General features: G+C 45.4%; 1 protein-coding gene across 2 annotated transcripts in view; it reads left to right on the top strand.

Annotated features, from left to right (window-relative positions):
• TMEFF2 (transmembrane protein with EGF like and two follistatin like domains 2) overlaps window positions 1-26,315 on the top strand; it is a 326,923-nt gene that overhangs the window by 182,548 nt on the left and 118,060 nt on the right. Inside the window, exons 1-2 of one of the 2 annotated variants that reach the window (XM_040562212.1) lie at window positions 24,479-24,771; window positions 25,744-25,853. In XM_040562212.1, the coding sequence (XP_040418146.1) occupies window positions 24,594-24,771; window positions 25,744-25,853 (288 nt within the window). In that variant the 5' untranslated portion in view covers window positions 24,479-24,593. Of the gene's footprint in view, window positions 1-24,478; window positions 24,772-25,743; window positions 25,854-26,315 lie in introns of those variants that run through there. The other variant, XM_040562211.1, reaches the window with a different exon arrangement.

Genomic DNA, 26,315 nt, shown 5'->3' on the forward strand with positions numbered 1-26,315 from the left:
CCTCATGTCTCCTGGTGCTTCTTTAGCATCCTTAAAATAGTTATTTGTCAGCTGCTGCTAGCAGGAGCTCATCTTTCCTTCTGTACTGTAAGGGACGTGTAACATCTTACTGTGGGGGTGAAATCACTGGAGAACCCCACCAGCTCCACATGGAAGGGGATCCAAGAGCTCAGCTCAGAAGCCTTTAGGAGGAGCTTGGTGATGCCACCCGGAGGCTGCTGTGGCTGTGGGATGCTGCTCCGTGGCTGCAGAGCTTGTGATCAACATGGACACGGAGCCGAGGAGACATCTCAGCAGATGCTGGCAGCTCTTCCTCGCTTCCCCAGTAAACGCACATGCAAGTCTTCCTCTGTAATTCTCCCGTCTAGGCATGTGTGGAGATTTCTCTTGTATTTACAAGATGTGTGAGTTCCCTTTTCTCTGCCCCGCTGTATTTCGGGCCCCACCTCCAATGGTTATGAAATGTTGTTCCCCGATTAATTGCTCGCAGCCAGCACGTACCCATCCCGCTGTATAAATGATTTGCGGGAATTTTTTGAAAATGATACGCACACATAAATCTTGAGATGAGTGCTGCTCATGCTGGTTTGTGGGGGCTTGTCTTCGCGAATTTATAGTTTACAGGAAACCAAATATGCACCCTACTAGAAATTCCTGGAAGAAAGTGTTAGTCTTACTTAACTGGAAGGAGGAAAACAGTTTTTCTAGCATCTTTGCAGATCTCCTATATATATAGATATGTGTGTGTATACCTATACATGAAAAATTATTGATACTGCATTTCTCTTTCCCTCTCTTTGTGTGTGGAGCACGCAGCCTGCAGTCTGCACGTAGCTGGAAATCTGTGATTTCTGACTTCTCTATTAAGAAGCACTGGTTATCTCCAGCTTGAGCATTTCTAGGAGCTTGCATTTTGGGGGCTCCAGTCTGTTACATTTGGGGGTTCAGGCACCCTTCTCTGTCCTGCAGTGGGAAGTGTCAGGAAATCCCATGCCTCTGGGCATTCCCATCACTTCTTGAGGTCTTTGTAATTGTCCAGGAGCAGCTTTTGCAGGCACCTTCTCCTGAGTTGCCCATCAGGTGCTGTACGTGAACTCAACTGCATTGTTTGTGAGGGCTATCCCTTCCCTCCCTCCTTCTAATCCTGGTGTGAGGCTCAGAGGTAGCTGTCTTCCCTGCACTGGCAAGAACAGGCTGAGAGATCCACTGGCAAATCCTGCAGCCCCTTCGACTCTGGGAAAAGGGAGCATCTCAAGGAGGTGGAAAGGCCTGACAAGTCCATGGGTATTGCCCATCCCCTTTATCAGTCTTAGCTCCTGTTCGTATCCAAGCCACAACCATCAAGTAACCCATCTTTCCTTTAAATAACTGTGTTTTTTCTCCAAAAACCATATACAGTTTTTACAGTTGAAATATTCCCTTTAAGAACACATTCCTGCTATTTCTGCAGCACTCGTTGTGTGTCGCTGCAGCAGTCTTGAGGCTGTCACCACCGCCATGCTGGATGTGTCCGAGAGGTATGGAGCCCAAACACAGATCTATGCTGGGCTTCCTCACACTGATTTCTTTGTGTTCATACGAAGCAGAGCCAAAGCTCTTGTTTTCCGCAATACCTTGAAATAGCTTTTCTTGTGTATCCAGTAGAGTTAAAAATAAAGGAGTCTTATTTCAATCAAAGCCTTCTGTACCTTCCAACATCAAGCAGAAGACTTTGATTTGTTTTGTTGCATGAAAACAGATGGGGTCTGGCATTCTGCTGAGTGACAGCCGAAGCCATCCCGGACAGGTTTCCTCATCTTCCAGGACAGAAACCAAGCAGCTCATCCCCCCTCTCACACACTCCCTGAAACACGTGCGGTGCCAGCGCTGTCTCTGCTCAGCGGGAGATCGGTGGCTGCAGCTGCCACAGGGGTTCGGGTCCAGACCTTTATTGTTGTGAGGGAGAGCAGATCATGGTGTGCTGAAAATATTGGTAAAGCCTGACACGATGGTAAAAGCGATCGTGTCATGGCAACTTACTTGTCCGGTAATTAAGACTGGGAGTTTGCACTCCTTGGCTTGTCCCTGTCTCCCAGCAGGGAGGGGAGGGGATGACAGCTGGTCATCTTCTGAAGTTGAAGATGGAATTTATTAGAAACTACTGTTATTAGCTCCGGTATTTCTGTTGGCAAACAGGCACGGGAAGTCTCTCTTATCACCTCTCTCTGTCACAGGAGAGCATTAAGCGTAATTAAGTCTTGGAGAAGATCGTTACGTACAGTTCTGCTGTATCTCAGGAGCTCCTGGTCTCCCATCTGCCACGGAGCTGGTCTGTGCTCTCAGCACACCACCTTGCTGTCCGAGAGGAATGAGGCTGTATTCTGAGCTGGTGTAACTGGCTTAGCTCTGCCAAAGGAAGTCAAATCCGTATTCACCATATACATCCACCAGCGCTCTGACTTTTAGACAGGTAATTACAAGTCTGTTCCCAAATCCTCCAGCTCCAGTGGACATTGGGTTGGGTCATATGGCTGCCAGAACATGGTTTTATAACACATGGTAATTTTCTTAATGGCAGTTTCCTGGGAAATAATCAAGTTGTTCAGCTTTTATTACATGTGTTGTTGTCTTTGAGTTCTAATAGCAAACTAGAAAGGTCTCTGAAATATTCCAGTCTCTCATCTCAAAATATCTCTCCCTAATTAACCAGTATCCAATTCACTCCTTGTATAGAGATAGAATGAAGCAAGTGATCTTTCATGTTTTTGAGCCCACCCTGGATGGTGTTTTTTACTCTATGGATTGAATAAAGACATTCCAAATAAATTATTTCAAATTCTTCAAGCTTAATATAGTCCTGTGTAACTTTGCTAGCAACTTTTAGTATTGTCCTATGTGTGGTTCCATGTGAGCCATCAGATGCATGGTTAGCCATATGAATTCCACCAGGATAATCAATATGTTGTTACCAAATAGGGTTTGATCAGTGTATTGTCATCGAATCTAAGGATGTTCTTTAGAATTAAATGAAGCTGGTAACATAGAATATTTGGCTGAAGTTGCATGGACTTGTGGTGTAATATTCTGTGCTGTAATAGAGATTATTTAGATTATTTTACAGTTGTTGGAAAGGACATATCACCTCTATAAATCTGAAAATTATGAGAAGTAGTGGGAATTCCACATAATTGCCCATTCCTAACTTGTCTTCAAGTTCTCTCTCTCTCCTATTTAGTTCTGCAAGCAGGTGTCTCAAAAATGAGTTTAGGTTCCTACTGAACTCTCGGCACTCCCCAGCCCTTATAGAAGCCAAATTTATAATTTATTTTTAGAAAGTGTTCTATAGCGTGCAATTACTTCAGGACAGTGGTGTTAAATTAAGCAGTCCATAATATTTGGGAAGGCTTCTTAGGTGTGTCCAGCTGCTCAGGGAAATGCCCGGTGCAAAGATGGGCTCTGGAGAAGTTGCGACCTGAATTCAAATGCGGTGTGAGCAGCAAAGAGAGGGCAGAACAGGGAGGAAGCACTGAAGTTAAAGTTACTCCGTAGCTGCACGATCCTCCAAAACCTGAGCTCTCGAGCAACATTCAGTTGAGCAGCTCGGTTAAATATAGCGCTCCGCTTTAGCCTTTACTTTTGGCTGTGACTCTCTGAATTCTCATCCAGCCTCCTCCAGGCTGTCTGTCTTGGTGCTCGTCCCGCTGCCTTCCCCTGGCTCTTGGCTCTTCCACCAGGGGTCTGGCACAGCACAGCCACACCAGGCGCTCGCTCTGCGGGTGGCTGGGGAGCAGCTACTTCGCAGCCCCTTTTGTGGCTTTGGGGATGAGCTCGGGGAATGATAAAGTGTTTTGTTTTTATTCTTCATCTCACAATGCACCGGCCATCTATTTCTTAAAATCTGCAGCAAGAAGATAGGCAGGAGGCTGAGAAAAGAGAGTTTTAAAACCACAACAACAACAACAGGTCACTAAGAAAAGGGCAAGTTCTACCTGCTTCAGCTGAGGCAGCCTGTGAATTGCATTCTGCCAGATTCTCTGTTCATCTCGCTTTCCAGCGATGCCCTTGTCTGCCCTGAGCGTGATCCTCAACTCCTCTTCTTTTTGACTGTCCCCATGTGCCGGAGGAATTCACATTCTCATTTAAAATGCTAGCATAACTGGCTCACACTTCTCATGCCTTTTTTTTTTTTTTTCTTCAGACACTTTCAATGCTTGGATGTTTTCTTCTAGCCAGTGCTCCAAGAATCCCGCAGTTATATGGAAAGCTGTTTTTTACTTAAAGATGGTATTTCTCTGGACTTTTTGAATATGAAGGAAAGTTTGAAGGATAACATAAGTGTTCTCTACTTGCTCGGAGGGGCAGTTCTCTGTCGGCCAGCTGGCGGAGGTACCTGTGCCACCGTTAGCAAAGGGATGCTGCTCCCTGGGAGTATAATTGGGGGTGAGGGGCAGGAGCTCGCAGCCACGGTGAGTGCGTGTCCACCTCCCCACACCAAGGCCCAGCAGAGCCAGAAATAAAGTATTCCCTTCAGCAGTATTCCCTTTCCACAACAGTGTGTTAACTCTGCAATAACAAGGGCTGAGAGAAGGTAATCACACTAATATAATAATTTTCTTTCTCTGGTAAGAAACAGCAGCTCCGTTCGCCTGGGTCAGCAGCCTTTCTGCTACTTAAGAGGGAAGCTAGAGTTCAGTGGGTCATGACACCTGTGCTGGGATATGTTGACAGGACTAAAGGAGGAAGCATTCTCATTTCTCTTGCCCCAAAAGTTCTCTGTCAGTGGCCTGTCCGGGTACGTGTTCAAAAGCATTATCATAGCCTCCTGCAGTTTCTCTTCGAAGGGACCGATGGGGCTGCGTGTACAACTTTGAGCCTGCATTTCTTCAGAGGTCCTCTAACATCCTCCCAAAGCCTTGCTTGTCTCTGCCCTGTTGGTGGTGAGTCATTGGCTTTGAGTCTGTATTTTTGCCTGAAAACAGAAACTGTATTTTTTTTCTTAATAATGGATTTGTGTAGTCCCTAGAAAATGGAGCCCTGCTCCTAAGATGCACTAATTCAGAGACTGACATGATTAGTTTCTTTTAAATTATGAGTACTCACTCACACGGTAGTTTGAGGTAGTCAGTCAGTCTTATGTTTATTAATAGCTCTTATTTTATATTTGCTTCCTTATCTTTTTAATAAAGTGAGTATATTACTGAATAAATGTGGAACAGTTTCAATGCGATCACCAAAAAGGGATGTGATGACTGAATCACGGCCACAATTAAAACAGAATAGATACAGCCGGAGACTCAGCTGAGCATATCATGAGATTAATACTGCAGATAGCTTGTCAGGGGGTTATGCAAAAGGCATTTGCTTCGCAGTGCTCCGGCATGGGGGAAAGTCGAAGGAGACGATTTCATTTCAGTGCCGGACTCGAGCCTGTTGGAGGCAGCGTGGTGCCTTGACCCAGACAGCAAAGATACAACAGTCCCTTCTGGTCTTAGACCCTTGCCAAGTGAGCCTGCCCAAAGCAGATGGTAATCCATCTTGGTTCGTTTAATTTGCCCTCAGCAACTCTATGCGAATGGTCTCTCGTTAAATCTCACTGTTGTTGCAAGTTCCTAATTTACTGTTGTGGGCTTTTTTGTTGCTTCCCCCTTCTGCACGGTAGCACAGAATCTGTCAACACAAAGATGCCATTTAAATCCTACACATTAGCAGTTTTTAAATAATGTCCCTTGCCTAGCTCAGACTGTACGCAGCTGGTGGTGGCAGACACCAAAAGGGGAGTGGGAGGAATGGACGGGTGTGCTTTTGGGAAAAGAGAGCAGCTGAGAAGTAACCAATATTAAAAGTTCCCTAAAATCCATACGTTTGTCACCGAGACATGGGGACATTTTCCCAGGGCGATACAAAGAAGACGCCTTCAAATTTCTCATGCTTCGTGGTTTTGGCACACTGATGCCCTGTGGCTGCGGGGCTGGAGGTGGCTCGGGCAGCAGCCTGGCCCTGCTGGAAGCCGTCTGTCGGGTTTTTGGGGCAGGAGGAGAGATGGTCGGTTGGTCAGGTAGCACTGACGCTGGCCAGAGAAACAGCGCCTCCCTTCCTTCTGTTTTATGTGGTCGTTTCTCAGCACAATGCTTTTGGGGTCCTAAATGTTCCCCATGGGGTTGACCAGTGCGGGGCCTCCATCTCCCCATGGGACATCCCATAGCCGCACAAATGTCCTGGCTTCCTGCTGCAGTCGTTCCTGGCGTTGGGGTGGCCAGGTGTTCTTGTAGAAAGACAGAGCAGGGCAGGAGTGGTGGGTCCGTGCTAATGCTGCCACTTGGGTTAATGGGCATTAGCTGTGCTGACTGTGGGTCCGATGGGCTAATCTACACAGTCACTGCCTCTTCCTCACCGTTGTTGTTCCTGGAGCCAAATGGGGAAGCTAACAGTCATAAGATCATGAGTTGCTCTAACGACTACTAACCCAGAATCCAAAGCTGCTTTTGCCTCCAAGTACAGTCCTCCTCAAACTAAACAATTACAGTTTTCCCAGCTCAGCTGGAAGCTGAGCCCATGTCCCTCATGCGCAGGCTAAACTGTATGTAATTAGCTCTTTAATTTCTATTAGAATATGAAACGGCAACCTAAGGTTTGTCAAAGATGGGACAAATCCTGTAACTGCTAAAGCAGTTCAGCGTTTGTGTGAAGTCAGGTTGTGGCCCCAATTTATTCAGGAGTTTTGCTGCTCCTTGCAAGGACTCTCAGCTTCTGTTTTTCCCCTAAAATAAATCTCTCCTTAGGAGAGTAGATCCTCAGTGATGAAGCAGAGAAAAAAACGGTGTGCATCAGAGAGCAGAAGCCAGTCTGGCAGCAGGCAAAGGAAGAGTGCACAGGTCTGCAACACATGAGTTTGTTGGGGGAAAATCTTCCCCCTATGAAGAAGATCCTTCCTTCTGCTCCTGCCAACAAATCCTGTTATCAGGAGCAGTCCTTTAAAGTGTGACACTGGGGGAGGACGGACAGACAGACAAGCAGATGGTCAAATGGGCTGCAGGAGCAGCGGGTCCCCAGCCCATTTCTCAGCTGTGGAGACTGAGCACAGGTACCCAAAGTGCTGAGCCTGAGAAAGCAGCAAAACCATCCAAGAGGCCTTGTAAAGCTTCTTGGAAATACTTCCCTTTAACACCTTTTATCAGGAGTAGCTGACTGTACTTTTATTTTAATGTTTGTCCTTCTCCTTAACAGGGAGGGATTGAGGATCAGTATATGCGTTGGCTTCTGTGTTCAGCCTCTTGCTGCAATTAAGTGTTTAAAATGTCTTCTCATCCCCTGGTAGTATAAATATTTAGATAGCTTGTTGTATGATTATACTTTTGCATGCCTCTTGTGGTACAGGCTGATGAGGATTTTGAAAAAAATCCATAATGCCAAGAAATAGGGGAAAACTAAAGAGGTCTATGGGGTTTTGTACATTTCTATGCATATTTGTTTCTGTGGTTCATGTAGCACGCTCTGCCACTTAGCATACAGCTAGCACATTTCACAATTGTGTTTCTGCAATAATTACCCTACTGATAGTCATTTTTTATTATTTAGGCTGCAGTAACCCAGGTGTGCTATTCACATCCCAAAGGGAGACAGAAGCTGAGTCTGTCACATAAAATCCAGAAAGTATATAGTCATACAAACACAAGTAGGGAGGAAAGCATACAGAACTGAATGGTTACAGTAAAGGCTGGGGAAAATCTTGTCATGGAGATGCTTCCTTGGTTTTCTGTGTCAAATGCTTTTATTTCCCTTTTTCCCATCAAAATTCTAGTTCTGGTATATATACTGTCGATGTATGTTATACCAAATCATGCAGCTCTATTAAACAGGCCTTCAGCTAATATGAGCAAAGATACTTCTCCTGTAATAGGAAAATATCCTGGTAAAAATGCAGCTTATAAAAGATCTACTGATTTTTCTGCTGTTCGCTGTTTTAGGGCCAAGACCCAAGTCACCCCATCTATTTTATGGTAGGTCACAAAAGGTAAATAGCATCCTTATTTTTCTCTAAAAATGTCCTTTATTGGTAAACATTGATACTATATGCTTCGTGTGTATTTTCAAAGGATCCATCCCAGTAGCACGTTATGCTATTTCACAGTGGCCTTTGTTCTGTCCCCATTCTTCAGGGTAAATCCAGAGTAATTTTGCGGAGGTCAAGGGAGTTACAGTGATCCCAAGCCAGTCCAAATGAGAGATGAATGAAACCATGCAGCTAACTCTGACAAAGTTTATGCATTGCTTGAGTTGGGTATAGATTTTTTCTGATCTCTCTGCAGACAGATGAATTTAGTTTCCAACCCTCATCTGCTGGGGAAAAAAAAAAAAGGATGCCGTTTTTCGCACAATCTAACTTGAAGTGCAGTGAAGTGTGTGGAGACATTCCTGTTGATATCAGCGAGTTTTGGGTTGGACCCATAGAGTTTTGAACAAAATTCACATTATATTGATTAATCAAACTCTCAAAAGCAGGAAAATTGTAACACCTTCCAAAACATGACAGCTGCTTGCAGAAGTGGCCTTCCAACTTCAGGGAAAAGCAGTATCTGCCCAGCGATCTCCTGCAAATGAAGCTGTCTCACAAAGCCAAGAGATGCCTCTAGTGAGCACCATCTGACCAAGGGGAAGGTATCTAGCTAACAGCTGTTTTCCAGCTGACTCAGAGAAAACAGCTGCTACCAAAACAGCCACACAGCACTCAGCATAGCCACAGCCAGATTTTTGTGTTTTTTTTTTTTTTTTTTTGAAGTGCCTTCTAGGTATAAAGCCAGAACTTAGCAACACAGCATCTGTAATTTGCAAGCTTAAGTTTGCATGTGATGAAATGGAGCCAGCCAAAAAAAAAAAAAAAAAAATTAAAAAGTCACACTCTGTTTGTACAGTAGATACAAAGACGTGAGCTTATGTTCCAAGATGGGGGAGAAGCAGAATGCCACTTCTTGGTTTTGTGTGGCTGTGTATACAACAGCTGTTGTATCCGCATAACTTTGTGAAAGATGTGGCTACCTTTCAGAAAGCAACTTGCACCAGATGTCCTCAAGGAATGAGCAATTCAGAGGTGTAATTGGAACCAAACTTTGTGAGCAGATGAAGTGAAGACCGACTTAGTGGTCCATCTCGAGTTGGCAGATGCATCTTGTTTTGCTACCCTGAGTTTTTGTGGTGGTTTGGGCTTCAGTAGTTTGGCGGAGCAATAGACCGTGCCACTCAGGTGTGACACCGGGAGCATTCTGCTCTTTTAAGATCTACTTAGCTATCTGCAAGCTGTGTAGTCGGCTGAGCTGCTTAGATACAAATAATCACAGGGAGCTATAACACAAGTATGTCTTTTAAGCTGAAGACGAGTGTTCCAGCAATATGGGAGAGCCTTTGTTACTTTCATTTTCTTCTGTGCAACAGCAAGGTGATCTACGCATGGACATAAAGGGATCTGTGGGGAGCCACTTAGTTTCTGTTGTTGGGTTGTCTACTGTATACGAAATGGCTACTTCTTTCATTTCACCTGGACGAAATAAATAGAAGTTTCCTTCCTTAAGCATTTGACATTTCAGATCTTGTGGTTTTCTCTTTTTTTTTTTTTCTCCTCTAAAAAGGGAGATGGTTTGGGAATAACAAAAGGTGAAGAGAAAATGAAAGAGATTATCCTAAGTGGAGCAGAACTTCACCAATTAATAAAAGTTGAGCTTGAAAAATATTAATAAAATGGGAGGGAAAAAAAAAAAACACAAAACTGTACATGATATATTTAAGATATATATGTGAACTGTGTGTGTTCCTGAGAAGTTACCCCTGTTCTGCTATTGCATCCCATCCCTGCAAACGTAGTATGTAAAAAGTGAGTATAGCTATAAAGGGACACCAGGATTTAGGAAGATCTGAGCTTTTCTGTAAGTAATGACCTTTCTCCAGCTGCTGGGGATTAGTGGATTAGATGCCATGCCCTCTGTCTACGGCTGTTAGTAGAATCATAGAATCACAGAATATCCCGAGTTGGAAGGGACCCATACGGATCATCAAGTCCAACTCCTGGCACCGCACAGGTCTGCCCAGAAGTTTAGACCATGTGACTAAGTGCACAGTCCAATCGCTTCTTAAAGTCAGACAGGCTTGGTGCAGTGACTACTTCCCTGGGGAGCCTGTTCCAGTGTGCAAACACCCTCTCGGTGAAGAACCTCTTCCTGATATCCAACCTAAACCTCCCCTGCCTCAGCTTGACACCGTTCCCGCGGGTCCTATCACTGGTGATTACAGAAAATAGGTCACCTGCATCTCCGCTCCCCCTCACGAGGAAGATGTAGACTGTGATGAGGTCTCCCCTCAGCCTCCTCTTCTCCAGGCTGAACAGGCCCAGTGACCTCAGCCGCTCCTCATACGTTATCCCCTCTAGGTCCTTCACCATCTTCATCGCCCTCCTCTGGACACTCTCCAACAGTTTTACATCTTCTTTGTACTGTGGTGCCCAGAACTGCACACAGTACTCGAGGTGAGGCCACACAGCGCAGAGTAGAGCGGGATAATCCCTTCCCTCGACCGACTAGCGATGCCGTGCTTGATGCACCCCAGGATACGGCTGGCTCTCCTGGCTGCCAGGGCACACTGCTGGCTCATATTCAACTTGCTGTCAACCACAACCCCCAGATCCCTCTCTGAGGGGCTGCTCTCCAGCATCTCGTCGCCCAGTCTGTACGTATAGCCAGGGTTGCCCTGTCCCAGGTGCAGGACCCGGTGCTTGCTCTTGTTAAACTTCATGTGGTTGGTGATCGCCCAGCTCTCCAATCTGTTCAGATCTCTCTGCAAGGCCTTTCCACCCTCAGTCAAGTCTACAAGTCCTCCAAGTTTGGTGTCGTCAGCAAATTTGCTCAAAAATTTGCTTCCAGTCCTACATCCAAATCATTTATAAAAACATCAAAGAGGACTGGCCCTAAAATGGAGGTGAGAGGTATAGAGTAGGTGATAGCCACATATATATTTTTCCTACTTGTGATGCTTTTGTCTGTAGACCTGTTCACATTTTTTAAGTTTGGGCAGTTGATATTATAACGAGCAAGTCTCAAGTGAAGACTGTGTTTATCCCATGGGACTTAACAGTGGATATGAATCAAAGTGTAGGCAAAGAGTAGAGGTTCTTTGAAATACAGACTGCCCCTGGAAATGTATCAGCTGGCCTGGGATGCCACCAGCTATTTCATCTTTGTATTTGAGGCGTTCCCTTTCTGGTCCCATGCTGTGCAAGTACATTATAAGCCATTTCTGTATGCAGGCCAACACTGCCATTCTCATTTTATAGGTGAGGATTTGTACAATGATTCTAAGATGACCCAGAAGGTGAGATGAAGAACTACTCTCTCTCCAAGCCTTAGGACAGTGTCCTAACCTTTAGGTTAGGGGCATCATGCAGAATGCATGGTGTATGCAGTAGGTGATGAAGATTCAGCAAAGCAAATCTCTTCCATGACTTCCTGATGCTTTGGGCTACTCATGAGTAACAGGGGAGCTGGCTTGGCTGGAGCACGTTATGCCTTCACCATTCTTTCACTGGTGATTGAATCTAGTTCAGAGCAGTCTTGTAGTATACCTCAGACTCAGAACATGCTGAATATGTCTTGGATTTTGAGGATCTTCTGCATATAAGAACCTCCCAGAGTATCAGGACTAGATTTGTGTCTAATGGTCAAAGTTTCACATGGATGTTCATGTGTGGCTGAGATCATTTGAGGCCTTCCTCTTGAGGTTCTTTGGTGTCTATGAAAAATGAGCTTTTCTAGGGTCTCTGTCCTTTTCCTATTCATCTGCTTCAATGAAAGTTGAAGGGATTCGATTACATTCAAGAAATCTGTTGTTCTCTAGTTTGGTTAAAGCAGGCAATGAAATACATAAAGGATGAGGGAGGAAAGAGTTGCTTGCTCATAATCAGTGTGACCATGTAAGCCCTGTTTCCACAGGAAACAAGGCTGAGAACTGACCTCCTCACTGTACCATGAAGTCGCTTTTGACACCTCTGCTGTGGACAGTGGGTATGCAGGAGTAGTTTGTTACCTGTGCTGAAAATGAGCAGTAACTGAAAGCGATTAGCATTTCTACAAACAAAGCACGTGTAGGAACTTCATATTGAGTGTTTGCTTGAAATCCTTGAAGCTTTTTTCCCAGTTTTCAGAGGGTGTTTTTATGAAATTTTTTATCTCAAATGGGCACATACATTGTCCAAGACACATACAGTCCAAGACTGCATATGTGTGCGGCAACACAGTTAAATAATTTCTCATGACAAGGTAGTTTTCTTGTGGTTATTCCTCCAGTTACATATAAACCAATGGTCATTTCATTAAGAGCTTGCAGCATGCTTGCTCTGAACTAATGGAAGTACCAGCTCAAGTGGCTTAGCTTTTCTAGCAATAGCTGGATGATCTCATTATCATTCTATGAGCCAAGCAACTGCTGCTGGTTTGAACTGCTCAAATTGATGGGACAATGATTGTGATAGTTTTGAGTGCTCCTGTGATTACTTCCTGGGGATATTACCTGGGAAGACTATCTTAACATCAAACACCAGTTACTATTTTGTCCACTGTTGCATGATAAATAACAAGAAAGAAAAGTCTGTAATCTTGCTAATCTACTCTTTGCCAAGCTGCACATTTTATAAATAGGGCAAGGGGAAGACAAACCACTCCTTCCCATTTCTCAGCAAAGATCAAATGACAGAGGCTGAAGTGATTTCCTCTGTTTTCCTATGGTTTCATTGCTTTTTATAAAATGCAGCCTAGCCTGTTAAGAGAAATGATAAATTATTAAACCTAAATTACAATTCTCTAAATCAATACGCAATATATATTTTGATTGCAGTATTTTTCTCTCTTTCTTCACTTACTTAGTAATTAACAAAATTCTGTAATGTGCTATGGGTCTCCTAGGTATTAGAAGCAGAGTGTGCGTGTGGTAATTGCAACTGAAAACCCCAAGCTAGCTATTTGCTTAATGCTGATGTATCTTCATGCTTTGTCACTATCTACAGCAGTGCTGTAATTTTGCTTTCATTTTGTACGTTTTCCAGAAATCTTACTTCTTAGCTGCTTGATGGTCTTTAACAAACGTTATTGCTTACAAGACACAAGAGTGTCTGCCTTGTGGTTGCTGTCCCTGGCGGGTAGGGATTGCTTAGATAAGCAGTGCCTTTGGCTCTCTCGCACCTCCATGGCCACATGCTCCCTGAAGTCCTGCTGGTTGGGCTGGGAGCCTCGTGCCACTCTTGCTGCAGAGGTACCTGGATGGATCCTCCCTGTTGTTATTGCAAAGCAATGCACTGTTATTGCAATGCAAGCTGTTCGCACTGGTTAGCCTTGAAGAAGAAAAAAAAAAAAAAAAAGAGGAAAAAAAGTGTGGTAATCAAATAGTATTTACTTGAAATAAATATTATTGCCCCTCAAAAGGGCAGCTTTTTTACTCTTTTTTTTACTCTGCTTGAGGAGTGGGGGATCCCTCTCACTACAAGAAGGTCTGCTGTACAGCATCTAGTGCAAGGGACACCTGGCCCTGCCTGGAGTCAGTGTCCACTACTGCAAGGCCACAGGAAAAACACAGTGCTCCATGTGGACTCACGAGCTCCTGGGGATCTGCGTTAGGGGACCACATTTAATGAGCGGCATAAGAACCGTAGTGCTGCTCAAACTCCTGACAGCCTCGAGTCTGTGATTATTTTGCTTCATTTGCTGAAACCATTGGCGCTAACCTCTGCTCTGAAGACACATGACACTAAAGAATTTTGTGTGTGATGTTCACATCCAATTCAGATTGTTTTAGCTTTCTGTTTGGATAGAGCTTAGGAGGTGCTAATCACCTTTCCATCTCCCAAACACAGTTTGTGCCAGCATGCGGCATTAACAGGCGCCTTATATTGGATTGTGCACAGTTGGGGAGCGTTATGCCTCAGCATCAAAGAACATTTCAGGCAGTAAGCTATTAAGGCAACCATCATTTAAATTAAAAAAGATGCTTTGGGGTTAAATGTGGGTAATAGACACCATTCTCAAAACAAGGGCTGAAACTTTCTGGTACCGCTCTGCAACTGAGACACGGTCCATGTGTTCGCACAATGAGCTGCTCCTCCTGATTGCATTTCCCTCGCATAATATCGGTGTTGGCTGTAGCTGGGGTGTGCTGATGCGGAGAGGGTCAGAAGACTGAACGGGGCAGGCACTGAGCGATGCCTGGTGGTCCAAACCTCTGATCCCTCAGCATTGCTCTCACCATCTTTTGCAAGTAGGCTTGTGTGCAGAATTTCTGCCCTCTGGTCACTTGGAAAGTACTTCTTAATTTTTTTTTCCTTGTGGTCCCATATCTGTTTAGAGCTAGACTCAGGAAGTACCAAGATAAATTGAAAGGGTTTTGCTTGACTGTTAAGTAGGCTTTTCTAAATCTCCTATGCTGTGCAGTTTGCATTAGTTTTAGATTAAGTTTATTTTTTAGATTATCCACACTGGTTCAACAATCCTTTCTAAAACCCAAACAGTGTAATAAATAATAGTTGAGGAAATTGGGAACTAGACTCCACATGGAAGAATCTTCTTTTCAAGACACACCAGATGTTCAGAATGGCAGCCTGAATCAGGGCACAGATCCATAAAAGTAGAAGCATGATAAGTGCATCTCTGAGTTTCCTTTTTATCGAATTTCTGTTCAGAAACTCTTGTTATCCCTCACCACAACCAGAACAATTCTGTAGGTAAAGCTGTGAGTTCATTAGATAGCCCATATTTGCAGAAGAACCACCTTGTCTTCGACACTTCAAGGTGAGCTTTTCTTTAATGGTTTCTAGTGCTCTAATAAAAAGAAATGGGCACTGGATTCTCCAAAGTTCATAAGGAGATAATAGTACATAAATCAAGGAGTGACTATATTAGTCATGAAAGCTGATGAGAGAAATCCCAGCTAACTGAAATAACGAGTGGAATCAGAATGTAATCCGACTTTCTACCAATGATACCACCAGTCCCTACCTCCTTGTATACGAGGAGTTTTGGAAAAAAATAGAAATTATGATCTTACGGAAGCTTTTTTACACAACTCCCAGAGTTTACGATATACCCATTGATAGGCTGCAGTTCAGGGCTGCAATTTACACTGGTGTAGTTTAAGTTCAACAGTTCTCTCTTAAACCTTAGAGCAGAGTTCTGTGCAAGGTTTGGTGGTTGTTTTTTTTTTAGTAGGCTGAAAGTAGAGAAGTGTCTACATACAAAACAGGCTGGAAACCTGACTTACCTGGCTAAACTAACCCAGCCATTTTCCTGAAATTCCCTTTGCAGTCTGTGGTGGGAGTGGAGGCGATGGGGGGGAGCAACAGGAAAGAGACATGCATGTGAGCAAGACCCGAAATTAGGAACTATTGTTCCTCTGGAGGACACAAATTCTCTTTGCAGTGGCCACAGAAGGAAACCAGGTCACTAAGGGGATTCCTGACATTGGGCAGTTTCAGGATGTGCCTTGTGTCTTCACCCTTGTTTTGCTTGTGGCTGTGAATGACAATAATTATTTTACTATGTTATTCTACTACCTTGTATAATACCATAATATTATATGCACTCCCACTTTTGTTGAGGGCAGGAGGGGAATATTTCAAGCCTGCATTTCTCCCTTTTATTATGTTGGGAAGCAGCAGCTTTACACCTTCTCTTCTGTAGCTGCCTTTATCAGGCCAGATTGAGAGGAACAGGTATCATTAGTCTAATAATGAGTGTGTGAGCTTTTAGCACTTGCATTTTCTCCCTACTTTGCTCCCAGAAAGTGCCAGGTACCTATAGGGAAATAGATTATGAAAGTAAGTTACGTTTTCTCACTAGCCTAATGAGTACAGATACATACAGAGAAAGAGTTCCTTTGGCTAATTATTTAGTCAGCAATCACTCCAGTTGTCCCTGCCATGAAACCAAGAAACAGAAGGAGTATAATAAATATAGACTGGGGTCACTGACCAGGAAAATATATCCCAGTGGGGTGGCGTGGGCCTCAGGACATGCTATGTGGAAAAACAGCATTTAAAGCATCAAAAGAAACAAATTTAATTAAAGAATTGAATAAATTGTCAAGCAGAATTTCTAGTTCATACACTACATGGCCAGCTGTCTGAATAAAGGTATGTTGTACAAATCCTCTCCCTTCCTTTAGACACAATCATATAGCTGGAAGAATTTGAGTGCTTTTGCTGTTGTTACCTGTCTTTGCTCAATTCACAAAATTTGGGCTTGGGATATAAATCACTGCCCAGATTTAGAATGAGATCTCTTCTCCCTCTCCTCTCAAAAAATGGCAATTAAATATTATCTACTTCACTCACACAGTACTAAAAATTAATTTCAAACCTCTGTAGCATTGCTAACTGTGAGCTTCCCTCCTGGACCCCCTCCCTTTAGGGGTGTTAGTTCATATGCTTGAGAAAACCAACTCTGAAGAGACACAGCTCCTCTGTTTAGTTAAGAAAATGTAACTTACTGCATTACCGTGCTGGGGCTGCCAGCACCTCTCTCACAGAGAGACAGGGGTACTGCAAAAGTATTCTCTCAGCTATATCAAGTCTGCTTCAGCAGCCCTTAAATCTCACTTAAAGAAATACAGGAAAATTTCAAGCATGCTTTACTGAAAGGAGGTTGCATTTTTTGCCTTGAATAATTAAAAATAACTAAGCTAAGAGCTTTGATATTTTTGAGTAGGTCTGGATAGAAGATGCCCTTTTTCATGCAGTCTCTATGCTCTCACTTTCCCAAAATACAGTTTGAGTGTTTTTTTAACTGTCAGGCAGCAAAGGCAGCTGTTAGGCAGTAGTCAAGAAGTTGTCTCAGTCCTATAAAAGCCATAGGCCTCATATCTTGAGAGCCATCTACTGGCACCTTATCTGTTATCCACGTATTATATATCCACAAAACCCTTCTCAGTTACAGAGCTGACATACAGCAGATTTTGTCTTCCTGCTGTGATATAACTAAGAATTATTGGAAGCTGTCTAATCTTGTAAATCATCTGTGTGGGGTCTGGGAGCCCTTCCACCACCAGACACCTCCACGTCCTGTCCACAGCCTTGCAGTGAGAGCATGGCTTACGCAGGGTATGGGACCGCAGCAAACTTTTCCACTCGCTTGCTGCCATTATCTGCTTTGCATCCGTTCTCTGCCCTTTAGGTGAGGCAAAAGGAGCCTGTTAGAGCAAAAACCCAGCCTACAAATTGAGGTTATTGGGAATCTGTTTTGAATGGTTGCCCAGCAGTACGTCAGAGTAAGCCTCTTGTGTGAGCAGGTCCTCATAGAGGAACTTAAACCCAAGAGCTTGGCATCCCACACCACCACACCCTGCTGGCAGAGGGGGATCGTGCCCACAGCCATGTAAAATGACTGTCTAGCATGAATAGGACTGTGCTGTAACTGCTGTGTATTTCTCCTGCACAGCGATTAATAGGAATAGTAGCAACCTTGCTCCAAACTTGTAGCACATTTTATGAAATAAAGAAAAAAGCAGGGGACCATTGGATAGCACGATGCATGGTGTGCCTCTGAACCTCGTGGGAGAGGTGCTGGGAGTGGAGCGGGATCAGCAAAGGAACAGATCTTCAGCAGAGAGGGATGAGTAAATCCGTGGCTATCACAAGCACAAAGATGCCAAAGGCACTTTAATTTCCATGTGTTGGGCAATCAGTACCCAGGATACTTTCTGTTTATGCACATCGCAGACCTATAAAAAATCACTCTGTGCTGGTATTTAGGGCCATACGCTGTCTTTTATCCCTCTTTCTTTAAATGGAAGCTATTAAACTTTCAATTTAAGGCAGCAAGGGTCTCTTTATTATTACAGAGCTTTACTTGATGTACTTTACAAGTCTTTTTTTATAAAAAATGTTACTATTTGTATGTATCATTTAGCATCAGTGTTTTAGGTAGTGAAGCATCTTCATTTGCATTTTTCACTGTTTTGAGTTGGTATGCCTTCAAATCATTTCTAAATAATAGTTACTTTTGCCTGACTGATCATAAAAAATGTTTCTATCACACACAAGCAATGACATTTTGAATAAAAAATTAATTACATGATAAGGAGAGAAATGTTTCCTGGTTTCAACAATGCTTCTCTGTATTGCTGTTTTGTTCTAGTTTAAGGTAGTTAAATATATGCATGATAGCTTCCCATATCAGGTTGGAGATCAGCGTGGCTTGATGAAATATTATACATGGCTAAATATTGGTGCTATATGTTAATGGGAAAACAATATTGGTTTTCCTTAGAACATCATCTAGCAGGTGGTGGTCTGCTGCTTACAGCGTTGGTATTGACCAAGCATCCCTTGCAGGTCCTTGGACAGAAAATGCTAAATGGTCATTTTGTCAGAACTATAGCTCTTCCAGGCCTTTTTCTTCTCAGATATGGAATCTGGCTTTATAAAACCTAAACTGTGGATTTTTAAGCATGTGTATATACATATAAAAATTTCCTAAGGATTTCTGATCCTGGTGAGAATCCTTCTTAGGCAAATCCTTCAAGAGTCTTTCCATGGCTAAGACTAGAGATTTTTCTCTTATACTTAATTCTCATAAATGCCAAATTCCCAAGACCAATCAGGAATACTCCTGTGACCCTTCATCCTCTGACCTGATACAGGCCAGGTGAAGGCCGCCCATAAGCTTTCCACAGCTTTTCATTGCAAAGGAACATGCTACCATGCTGGCTTTGTCACTTTTGCACGATACCATATTGTTGTAAATGAACTGAAGTCCACATTTATCCATCTCTTGATGCTTGCCTGGGGCATACAAGTGTCCTTTTTCCCAAAAGCCTCGTGTGTGACAGATAACATCCTTGTGAGCACGTCCACACCATGTGCTCAGTTATTGAGGCAGGGACACTCATGCTGGCAGTGCACACAACGGTCAGACATTGTTTGTTGGCACTTCTATGTAGGGACACTGATGCTAGATCTCCATCCATATGTGAAAGGAAAGCATGGACAGGCTGTTATCTGTGAGAATGATTTAGCAATACATCGGGAGACATGGAGCAGGGCTTACAGATACGGTCTGACACAAGGCACTGAATACGAAATGGTTGTTTACTGCTTCATAATGCATGAAATAGGAGTATCAAATGATGTTAGCAGGTGCCTGGTTTAAGAAAGTGTCTTCTCACACAGTACAAGAAGCTCATGGCCACAGGTCCTCTTGGCTGCCATATGGTTGCGTGGTTCATGGGAAATTCATGGGAAGACAATCCATCAGGAGCTGTTAACCACACAAATACTATTTTTTGTCCTTGAGGAGTCCCAGCCTCCAGCTGCCTGTGAGATTATAGGGAAACCACGCCTGTGGTCTTGCTCTGATCTACTCTTAGCAACATGTCAGAGGACCCATATGAGGTGTTTCAGCACAGCATGTAGTGTCTTCTGTGGGCCTTCAGCAATGACAGCTATCTCACAGTAAACAGCACTTCTCCCTTGCTGTACCTGATCTGTTAAACTGCTGAGTGGTCCTATCTGCCCATCCTCTAGCATCTACTGAAAGGAAGCAGAAATAGCTCATGCATCTTCCATGGCTGGGCTCTCTTGCCTCTATAGATAGACACAGTCCAGGTGTTTCTGCTGACAGTATTGCCGAGAGTGGATAAGACAGACTACCTGGGATTTGCTCAGTTAAACTACTAAATTGCCTTGGTGGTCTGCAGGAATTATGCCTGGGTAAGAAAAGGATACAATACAGTTGATTGAGGTGAGCTGAACTAAACTTCTGCAAGATTCATCTTCACAGAAGGTGAGGCTACAAGTTAACTGAGAAATGCCATTTGAAAATGTTGTACATCTCCAGGTTGGTTTTCTTCTTCATTTAAACAGTTTGATTACCCACTAGGGGAATAAATAAATAAATAAATAAATAAATAAATAAAGTAACCTCTACACTTCCAGTGAGATAAGATAACTGGAAAGACCAATTGTCTGTCTTGACTCTCTGAAGAGCTGTCAAGTCACTTAATCCATTGTTGTGCGGTCTGTCTGGGGAGAAGGAGGTGATGCCTGCTGCTGGTAACAAGATGCCTAGTGCTACAAAGGTGCTTGTAGGAACAAGTCTCTTCATAAATCAAAAAATAAGAGATTTAAGTTGGCTAACCCTGGTAGTCAACCAGAGTTATGAATTTCTTCTCCCTTGAAGATGTTTTGTTGCTCTTCAGGAATAAACACTGCTGAATAACCATGACTTTATATAAATAATACACTCCCTCCTACAAGCTGCGTGAAATGTTAAAACTCCAGAATGGACTATAAACAGATGCATAAATCTTTAGCACCCATGCATTTCAATACATCCATTTAAAACTGAAGGTAAAAGGATCACAGCATTTATTCACATTTTCCATGCCCTTTGTGCAATTTTTTCTGACATCAATTTCATGTGTGGAGCAGCACGAAACAGTGTTCCAGTATATATTGCAATACTTTGTTCTGTTTCTTGGTATGTGCCAGAACATTCAGTTAAAAGTAAAGCATAACACAAGACAGCTTTTTTGGCATAACAGGTCACCAAAGCAGTGGAATGTTTCAGTCAAAAATCAAAGTGTGAGACGCATTGCTGAAAGGCAAACCATCTTTCAAGGAAAGCTGAGACCTTTCTTCATCTTTATACATGAGGATTCTTGCTCTGAAGCGGTTAATTACAATGAAAAATACAGCACACTTTTCTCAAAGCTGGCCATGAATTGTTCTTGGATTACACACTAGTTCAAGTGAAGAGTAAGAGCCATGTTTCTCTCAGCAGTAGGGAGAAAAAGAGTCTTGACTATATGTAGATGAATGTAATCTACTTGTTGTTTATAGACCCGAAGGATCCCTCAGAGCTTTAAAAGTCCATGTGATATCTAGGAATGGTACACTTTGCATTGAGATATGTGATTTAGCTGGAAGCTGTATAAAATCTGTAAAATAACATGTAGGCAAAGACTACTGCCTGTGCGTTTGAGTGAGCCCACATGCACTCTTCCTGCACACATGAAAATTAGATGAACATAAAATCTGCTAGAGATTCACAGACTTCTGACAGAAACATGTGTAGGCTAAGTCTGCCAACTTTTGGTCAAACCAAGCCTGAAAATACACAGGCCTTAAGAGAGTGTTGTTCTTCCATGAAGGGGAAGAGCTCCAGCTTCATACACAGCAAGTTCATACAGGTTGTGTCTCCTTTACTGGTCTTCTGCTGGAGCAGGTGGCATCTGTCATGTACCTTTCCTTCAAGGTTGGTTCCTCTAACTGGGAACTGCACTCCCAAGCTATTTGTGGTGGGATTTTTGCATATTAGAATCAAACCCGCTCATTTGATGAGAGGAACTGCCACTGAAAACACGTGACCCCCTTTGCACTCTTCTTGTTAGTGTTGGCTAGGACCTTATTTGCTCAATTCTCTTTCTTGTAGACTTAATAGATTTTTTTCACCATTTCTAGGAACTAACACTAGTGGTGGTATCTTGCAATAGTTCACTCACACAGTGTAGCTCTTATCCTCTCAAGAATTGTGCAGGGTTTTGTTGTTGTTTTTTGGTTTTTTTTCAAAATTCTGTACATACGTGTTTCATGAACATAAGGTAATACGGTATAGGTGGTGAAGAGGCTTACTGAAGTGTCCCTTAGTAGGATTTGTTCTTAGCAGCTGTGGAACCTAGGTCCTGTACTCTTGGTGCTGACCTGAGGAAAATGTTGTTGATGAACATTAGCTGTATTGTAAAAAGAAGCCTTTTTTTTATCAGCATTCTTGACCAAGGTCATTATCCTAGGGCCTTTAGAGACCTCAGACACAGGCCATACAGTGTTTTTAAGACAAGGATTCATGAACTCAGCTTTATAGTCTCGGGTAGACAGAGCAGAAAAAGAACAGGTCTCATGTACCCGTAGCTTGTATTGCTAAGGAGGTTTTGCTACACTCTTCTGTACCAGTTGGCTTCTCCCAAGTTCTGGGAAACTTGTGGGAGACTGCAGGCTTCCAAGAGCAGCGCAGCCAAGATGTAGTGCAAGTGTGAATAACTGAGGTTGTGTAATTCGTCAGCAGTACATCGTCTCCCAGCCAAGTGCAGCAACAGAAGGCATTACTCACAGACGTGGCGACGTGGGACGGGACCAGGTGCGGCCTGGTCGCAGGCCTCAGCCGTTGACCAGTCGTAGCTGGAGGGGTGCGGTACAAGCCAGGGCAGACCCTGCCCTCACCCACAGATCCTTAGAGCACGTGAAACATCTCCACCTGCTTATTTTCTGGGAGCTGATGTCCTCCAAACACATGTAGATGATCACGTGCATTGGATAAAACTATATGCTTATCAGCTGCCTATTTTATGTAGTAAAGGCAACTAAAAGCTGCCCAGATAGTGGGCTTCATACACAGGATGTAGTTTTCCCTCGTTACATACTCGTTATCTTGCACTGGAGCCAAGCACATAACTAAAAGGAACTGTACCAATGGCTGTTGCTCTTTGGTACCTGGCTTTGACACAGGGAGCTGGGGTATCATGGACTCAGTATGTCTTTCAGAGGATGCTGGTTGCGATTTGTACATCATGCGAGCGTAAAGCTGCCTGCTTGGCAGTGAGCTCGTTGCGTGGCTTACGAGTAGTAGTTCTGTGTAGCAGTGGGGTGAGGTGGGAGCGCCAGGGAGTACGAGATGGCAGGTGTCAGCTAACCACAGTGCTGAAGTGCAGCCGGGAATAGCGTGTTGGCAAGTGACTGCGTGGGCAGCATGGGATCAGTAGGGCAAAAGAATTCCTGATTTGGAGCTAGGAACTGTACGAAAAAATGATTGTATCTCAGTCTCTACAATTCAGAAGAAATTGCTAGAGAGGGTAACGGAGAAACGAGGCTCGTGGGTCTATCTATCCCTTTTGGAACACTGGCAGATGTATTTTTTTTCATAAAAATATTTTTATGAGTAAAGCTTACATATCAATAGGGAAAACCTTTTTAAAGAAAATACTAGTGTTAGTCACAGCAGAACCCCTTAAACTGTGCCTTAACCAGACTGCCCTTCGGGTGGTTTCAGGTTCATAGTTCAGGCATGGTGTTGTGACAATTACAGGACCTCTGGTGGAGCTTCCATATTCCAAAGTCAGAAAACAAGCATAAAAATAGAGGGGCTCCTTTGTCTCAGCAGACAGTGCTTGTTGTCTGAGAGGCTGAAAATAAAACAGGGTAAATCTAAGTCAGAACCGTGCGCAGGAGAGTCAGTCACTGCCGTGTTATATGGCACTCTGGGGAGAGGACGGGCCATAGCTGGGCTTCTGCTGCTGTATTTAATGACACTCTATGAATGCCAGATACTCGTGTGTTATCGTCTCGGTTGTGAGTTATAGCGACAGGAGAGACGGATCAGAAAGGGCCTGGCTGTGAGGCTGGTCTAATGGTTTGCTTCCCTGCACTGTCCGGTCAGATGGGCCTGCAAATAAGGAGCCTGCCAGTGCCTGTGTGATCGGTGGCTACGAAGTGAAGGGGCTGGAGATGGAAGAAAGGAGGAGGTGGAGGAAATGGGAAAAAGAGAATGAGAAGGGAAACTGTGGGCTGTGGTAACTGCGAATGGGAAAATGGAACCGGTGGAGTGGGACGAGGAAACGAGGAGCGGGTGGAGGCAGCAGAAGGCGGGAGCAAGCAGGACATTCTCCTGGCGAGGCAGCGGGGCTGTCGTGCCCCGCCAGCCAGGGCTTTGGGGTTTGGGCACCTCAGCGATCAGCCGAGCAGAGTGTCAGTGAGCAACACCAAGTGAATGTGAGAGAGAACAAGCAAGTTAAACGCAAAGAGGAGGAGGTGAGAGGGGAAATAGAAGATGATTGTAAAGGGAATAACGACATGGCAAAAAAAATAAAAAATACAGTGAAACGAAGTGCTGAAGAAGGACACAATCGCTCTCCCAGGCGGCAGGCGCTCCGCGAGCCCCCAGCTGACGGGTGAGGCTCGGTTCGGCCGCTAGCAGGCAGTAACAATTGGCGCTTCCCGCCCGCCGGGTGCTCCTGGGGCTGGCTGTCAGCCCGCAGCGGGACGAGCGGGACCCGAGCCCCGAGCCCCGTGTGGGGTGCGCCGGCTGCCCCCGCCACGCCCGGTGCCGGGGGGCGGGGGGGCGGGGGGGGCGGAGGGAGCGCCCCGGGGGCGCTGCCGCGGGGCTCCGCCGCCCCGCCCTCCGCCCGCCGCCCGGCCAATGGGGGTGCGGCGGCGGCCGCACGTGACGCGGCGGGCCGGGCCGCGCTGCTTCCCCCGCGCAGAGGGATGCGGGCGGCAGAGCGGGGAAGGCGGCGGCGGCGGCGGCGGCTGCGCGGCGGCCCCCACGGCCCCCACGGCCGCCCCAACGGTCGCCCCAACGGTCGCCCCAGCAGTCGCCCGGCGCCCCACTCCCCGCCGCCCGGCCCCTATGGCAGCCGCTCCCCGCCCCGCGCCGCCCCGCCGGGCTTCGCCGCGCGCCCCGGCGTCGGTCGCCGCTCGCTGAGCGACTTGTCGCCGCTGTCGCCGCCGTCGTCGCCGCTGTCGCTGGCCGGGGGGGCGGGATGCCCGGCGGCCCCGGGGGCCCCGCGCTGCCGCCGCCGCCGGAGAGTTGAGTGTGGAAGTCATGGTGCCCGGGGAGCCCCCCGCGCCCCGGCAGTGCGGCGGCTGGGCGCTGTGCGACTGCTGCTGCTGGCTGCTGCTGCCCGCCCTGCTGCTGCTCCTGCTCGCCCGCCCCGACAAGCTGGCGGCCTTCCCTACCTCCCTCAGCGACTGCCAGACGCCCACCGGCTGGAACTGCTCCGGTACGCGCCGGCACCCGGCCCGCACCCCGGCTCGGGAGGCGGCTCGGGCGGGCGGCACGGCCGGCCCGGGAGGGAGCCCCCTTCCCATCCCTTCCCATCCCTTCCCATCCCTTCCCATCCCTTCCCATCCCTTCCCATCCCTTCCCATCCCCACGAAGCAGCTCTGACCCCCACGTTGAGTTTGTACACGGGGGTCTGCAGGAGCTGGGTGCGCATCGCCCCCGGGGCGTCCACTGCGCTCTCCTGGCTGGGAGCATGGAGCAATGCGGCTCAAGGAGAGGGGGAAGAAAACTAAAAATGATGGGTTTAAATGTTAACGGGCTCGGAATGTGATCTAGCTGCTCTGCTTAATCCTCTGCCGCACGCCGTTGGCATGGGAAGTCGGCTAGCGAGATCTGAAATTCATGCTCGGGATCTGGGTCTCTGGGCAGATCTGTCGGGTTTTGCTGGGGGAATTGAAGGCAGGGAGCTGGGGTCGCTCGGCGGCTTGCAGGCAGCCCGGCGCTCCTCCCGTTAACTTGGGGAGAGCGGTCTTCCTTGGGGTCGGCAGAGCATCGCGGAAGGCACGCAGCCTGCTCATCTTCGTTACGGGGGGCTTTGTTGCACCACGGGCTGGAGAAATTCCAGTTTGGTCTTCTGGCCAACAGATCTGCGATTGTGTGGGGTTAAGTTGATGACATTTCTGACCCGGAGCAGTGAAATAGCGTAATTACCGGGCGACTTCTGAGGAAATTGAGTTGTGAAATAGAGAAAAAAGTGCGTGAGGCTGTGGGGAATAAGGATTAATAGAAGGACTGAGGGGGAGATGAGAGGAAAAAGTGGAAAACTGAGGACAGGGAAGGACAAAAGAAAATCTGGACTGTATCATTTCATCAACAAGGTTATTGTGCTGTGTGCATTAAAACACAATCATCCTGTTTTGTTCCTCTTGCCAGACCAAAGCTGACATCTTTTTTCCCTTTTACATTTGAGGTTACGATGACAGAGAAAACGATCTATTTCTCTGCGACACCAATACCTGTAAATTTGATGGGGAGTGTTTAAGGATTGGAGACAGTGTGACTTGTGTCTGTCAGTTCAAGGTAAGAAGCTTGATATTTCCTTCTCTAATTCATTAATGAGAATACAAAGCAAGGATCCCTCTTTATAACCCATCACTTGGCAATTTATTTCTCTACGTGCAGAGAAGTTAGAGGGAAAACCTGGCAGCATGTATAAAAGCTGGCAGGAGAACCAACTGGTGTCAAGAAGACATAAGTTTCTCTGGGAAAATGCAGATGCTACGGCTTTAAATGTCCCCTCGGGTCTGCAGTTTCAGGTTGTGCATTTCTGATTTTGTTTCTCTGCCCTTTTAACAAGGATTTAGAGTCCAATCTAAATTCATTTCTGATACAGATCGTGGCTTATTGTATTCAGAGTTCTGATCTAGTTAAAGAAATGGATCTGTAATGTGCTTATGCAATATTTTCAGGAAGGGCTGCATAGTGACAATGCTTCTGACTGTTTATCTGCCCAGCTGATCAGATTAAAGAGAAATCCCTCTG

Source organism: Cygnus olor, chromosome 6, assembly GCF_009769625.2.
Source record: "Cygnus olor isolate bCygOlo1 chromosome 6, bCygOlo1.pri.v2, whole genome shotgun sequence".
Classification (NCBI taxonomy): domain Eukaryota; kingdom Metazoa; phylum Chordata; class Aves; order Anseriformes; family Anatidae; genus Cygnus; species Cygnus olor.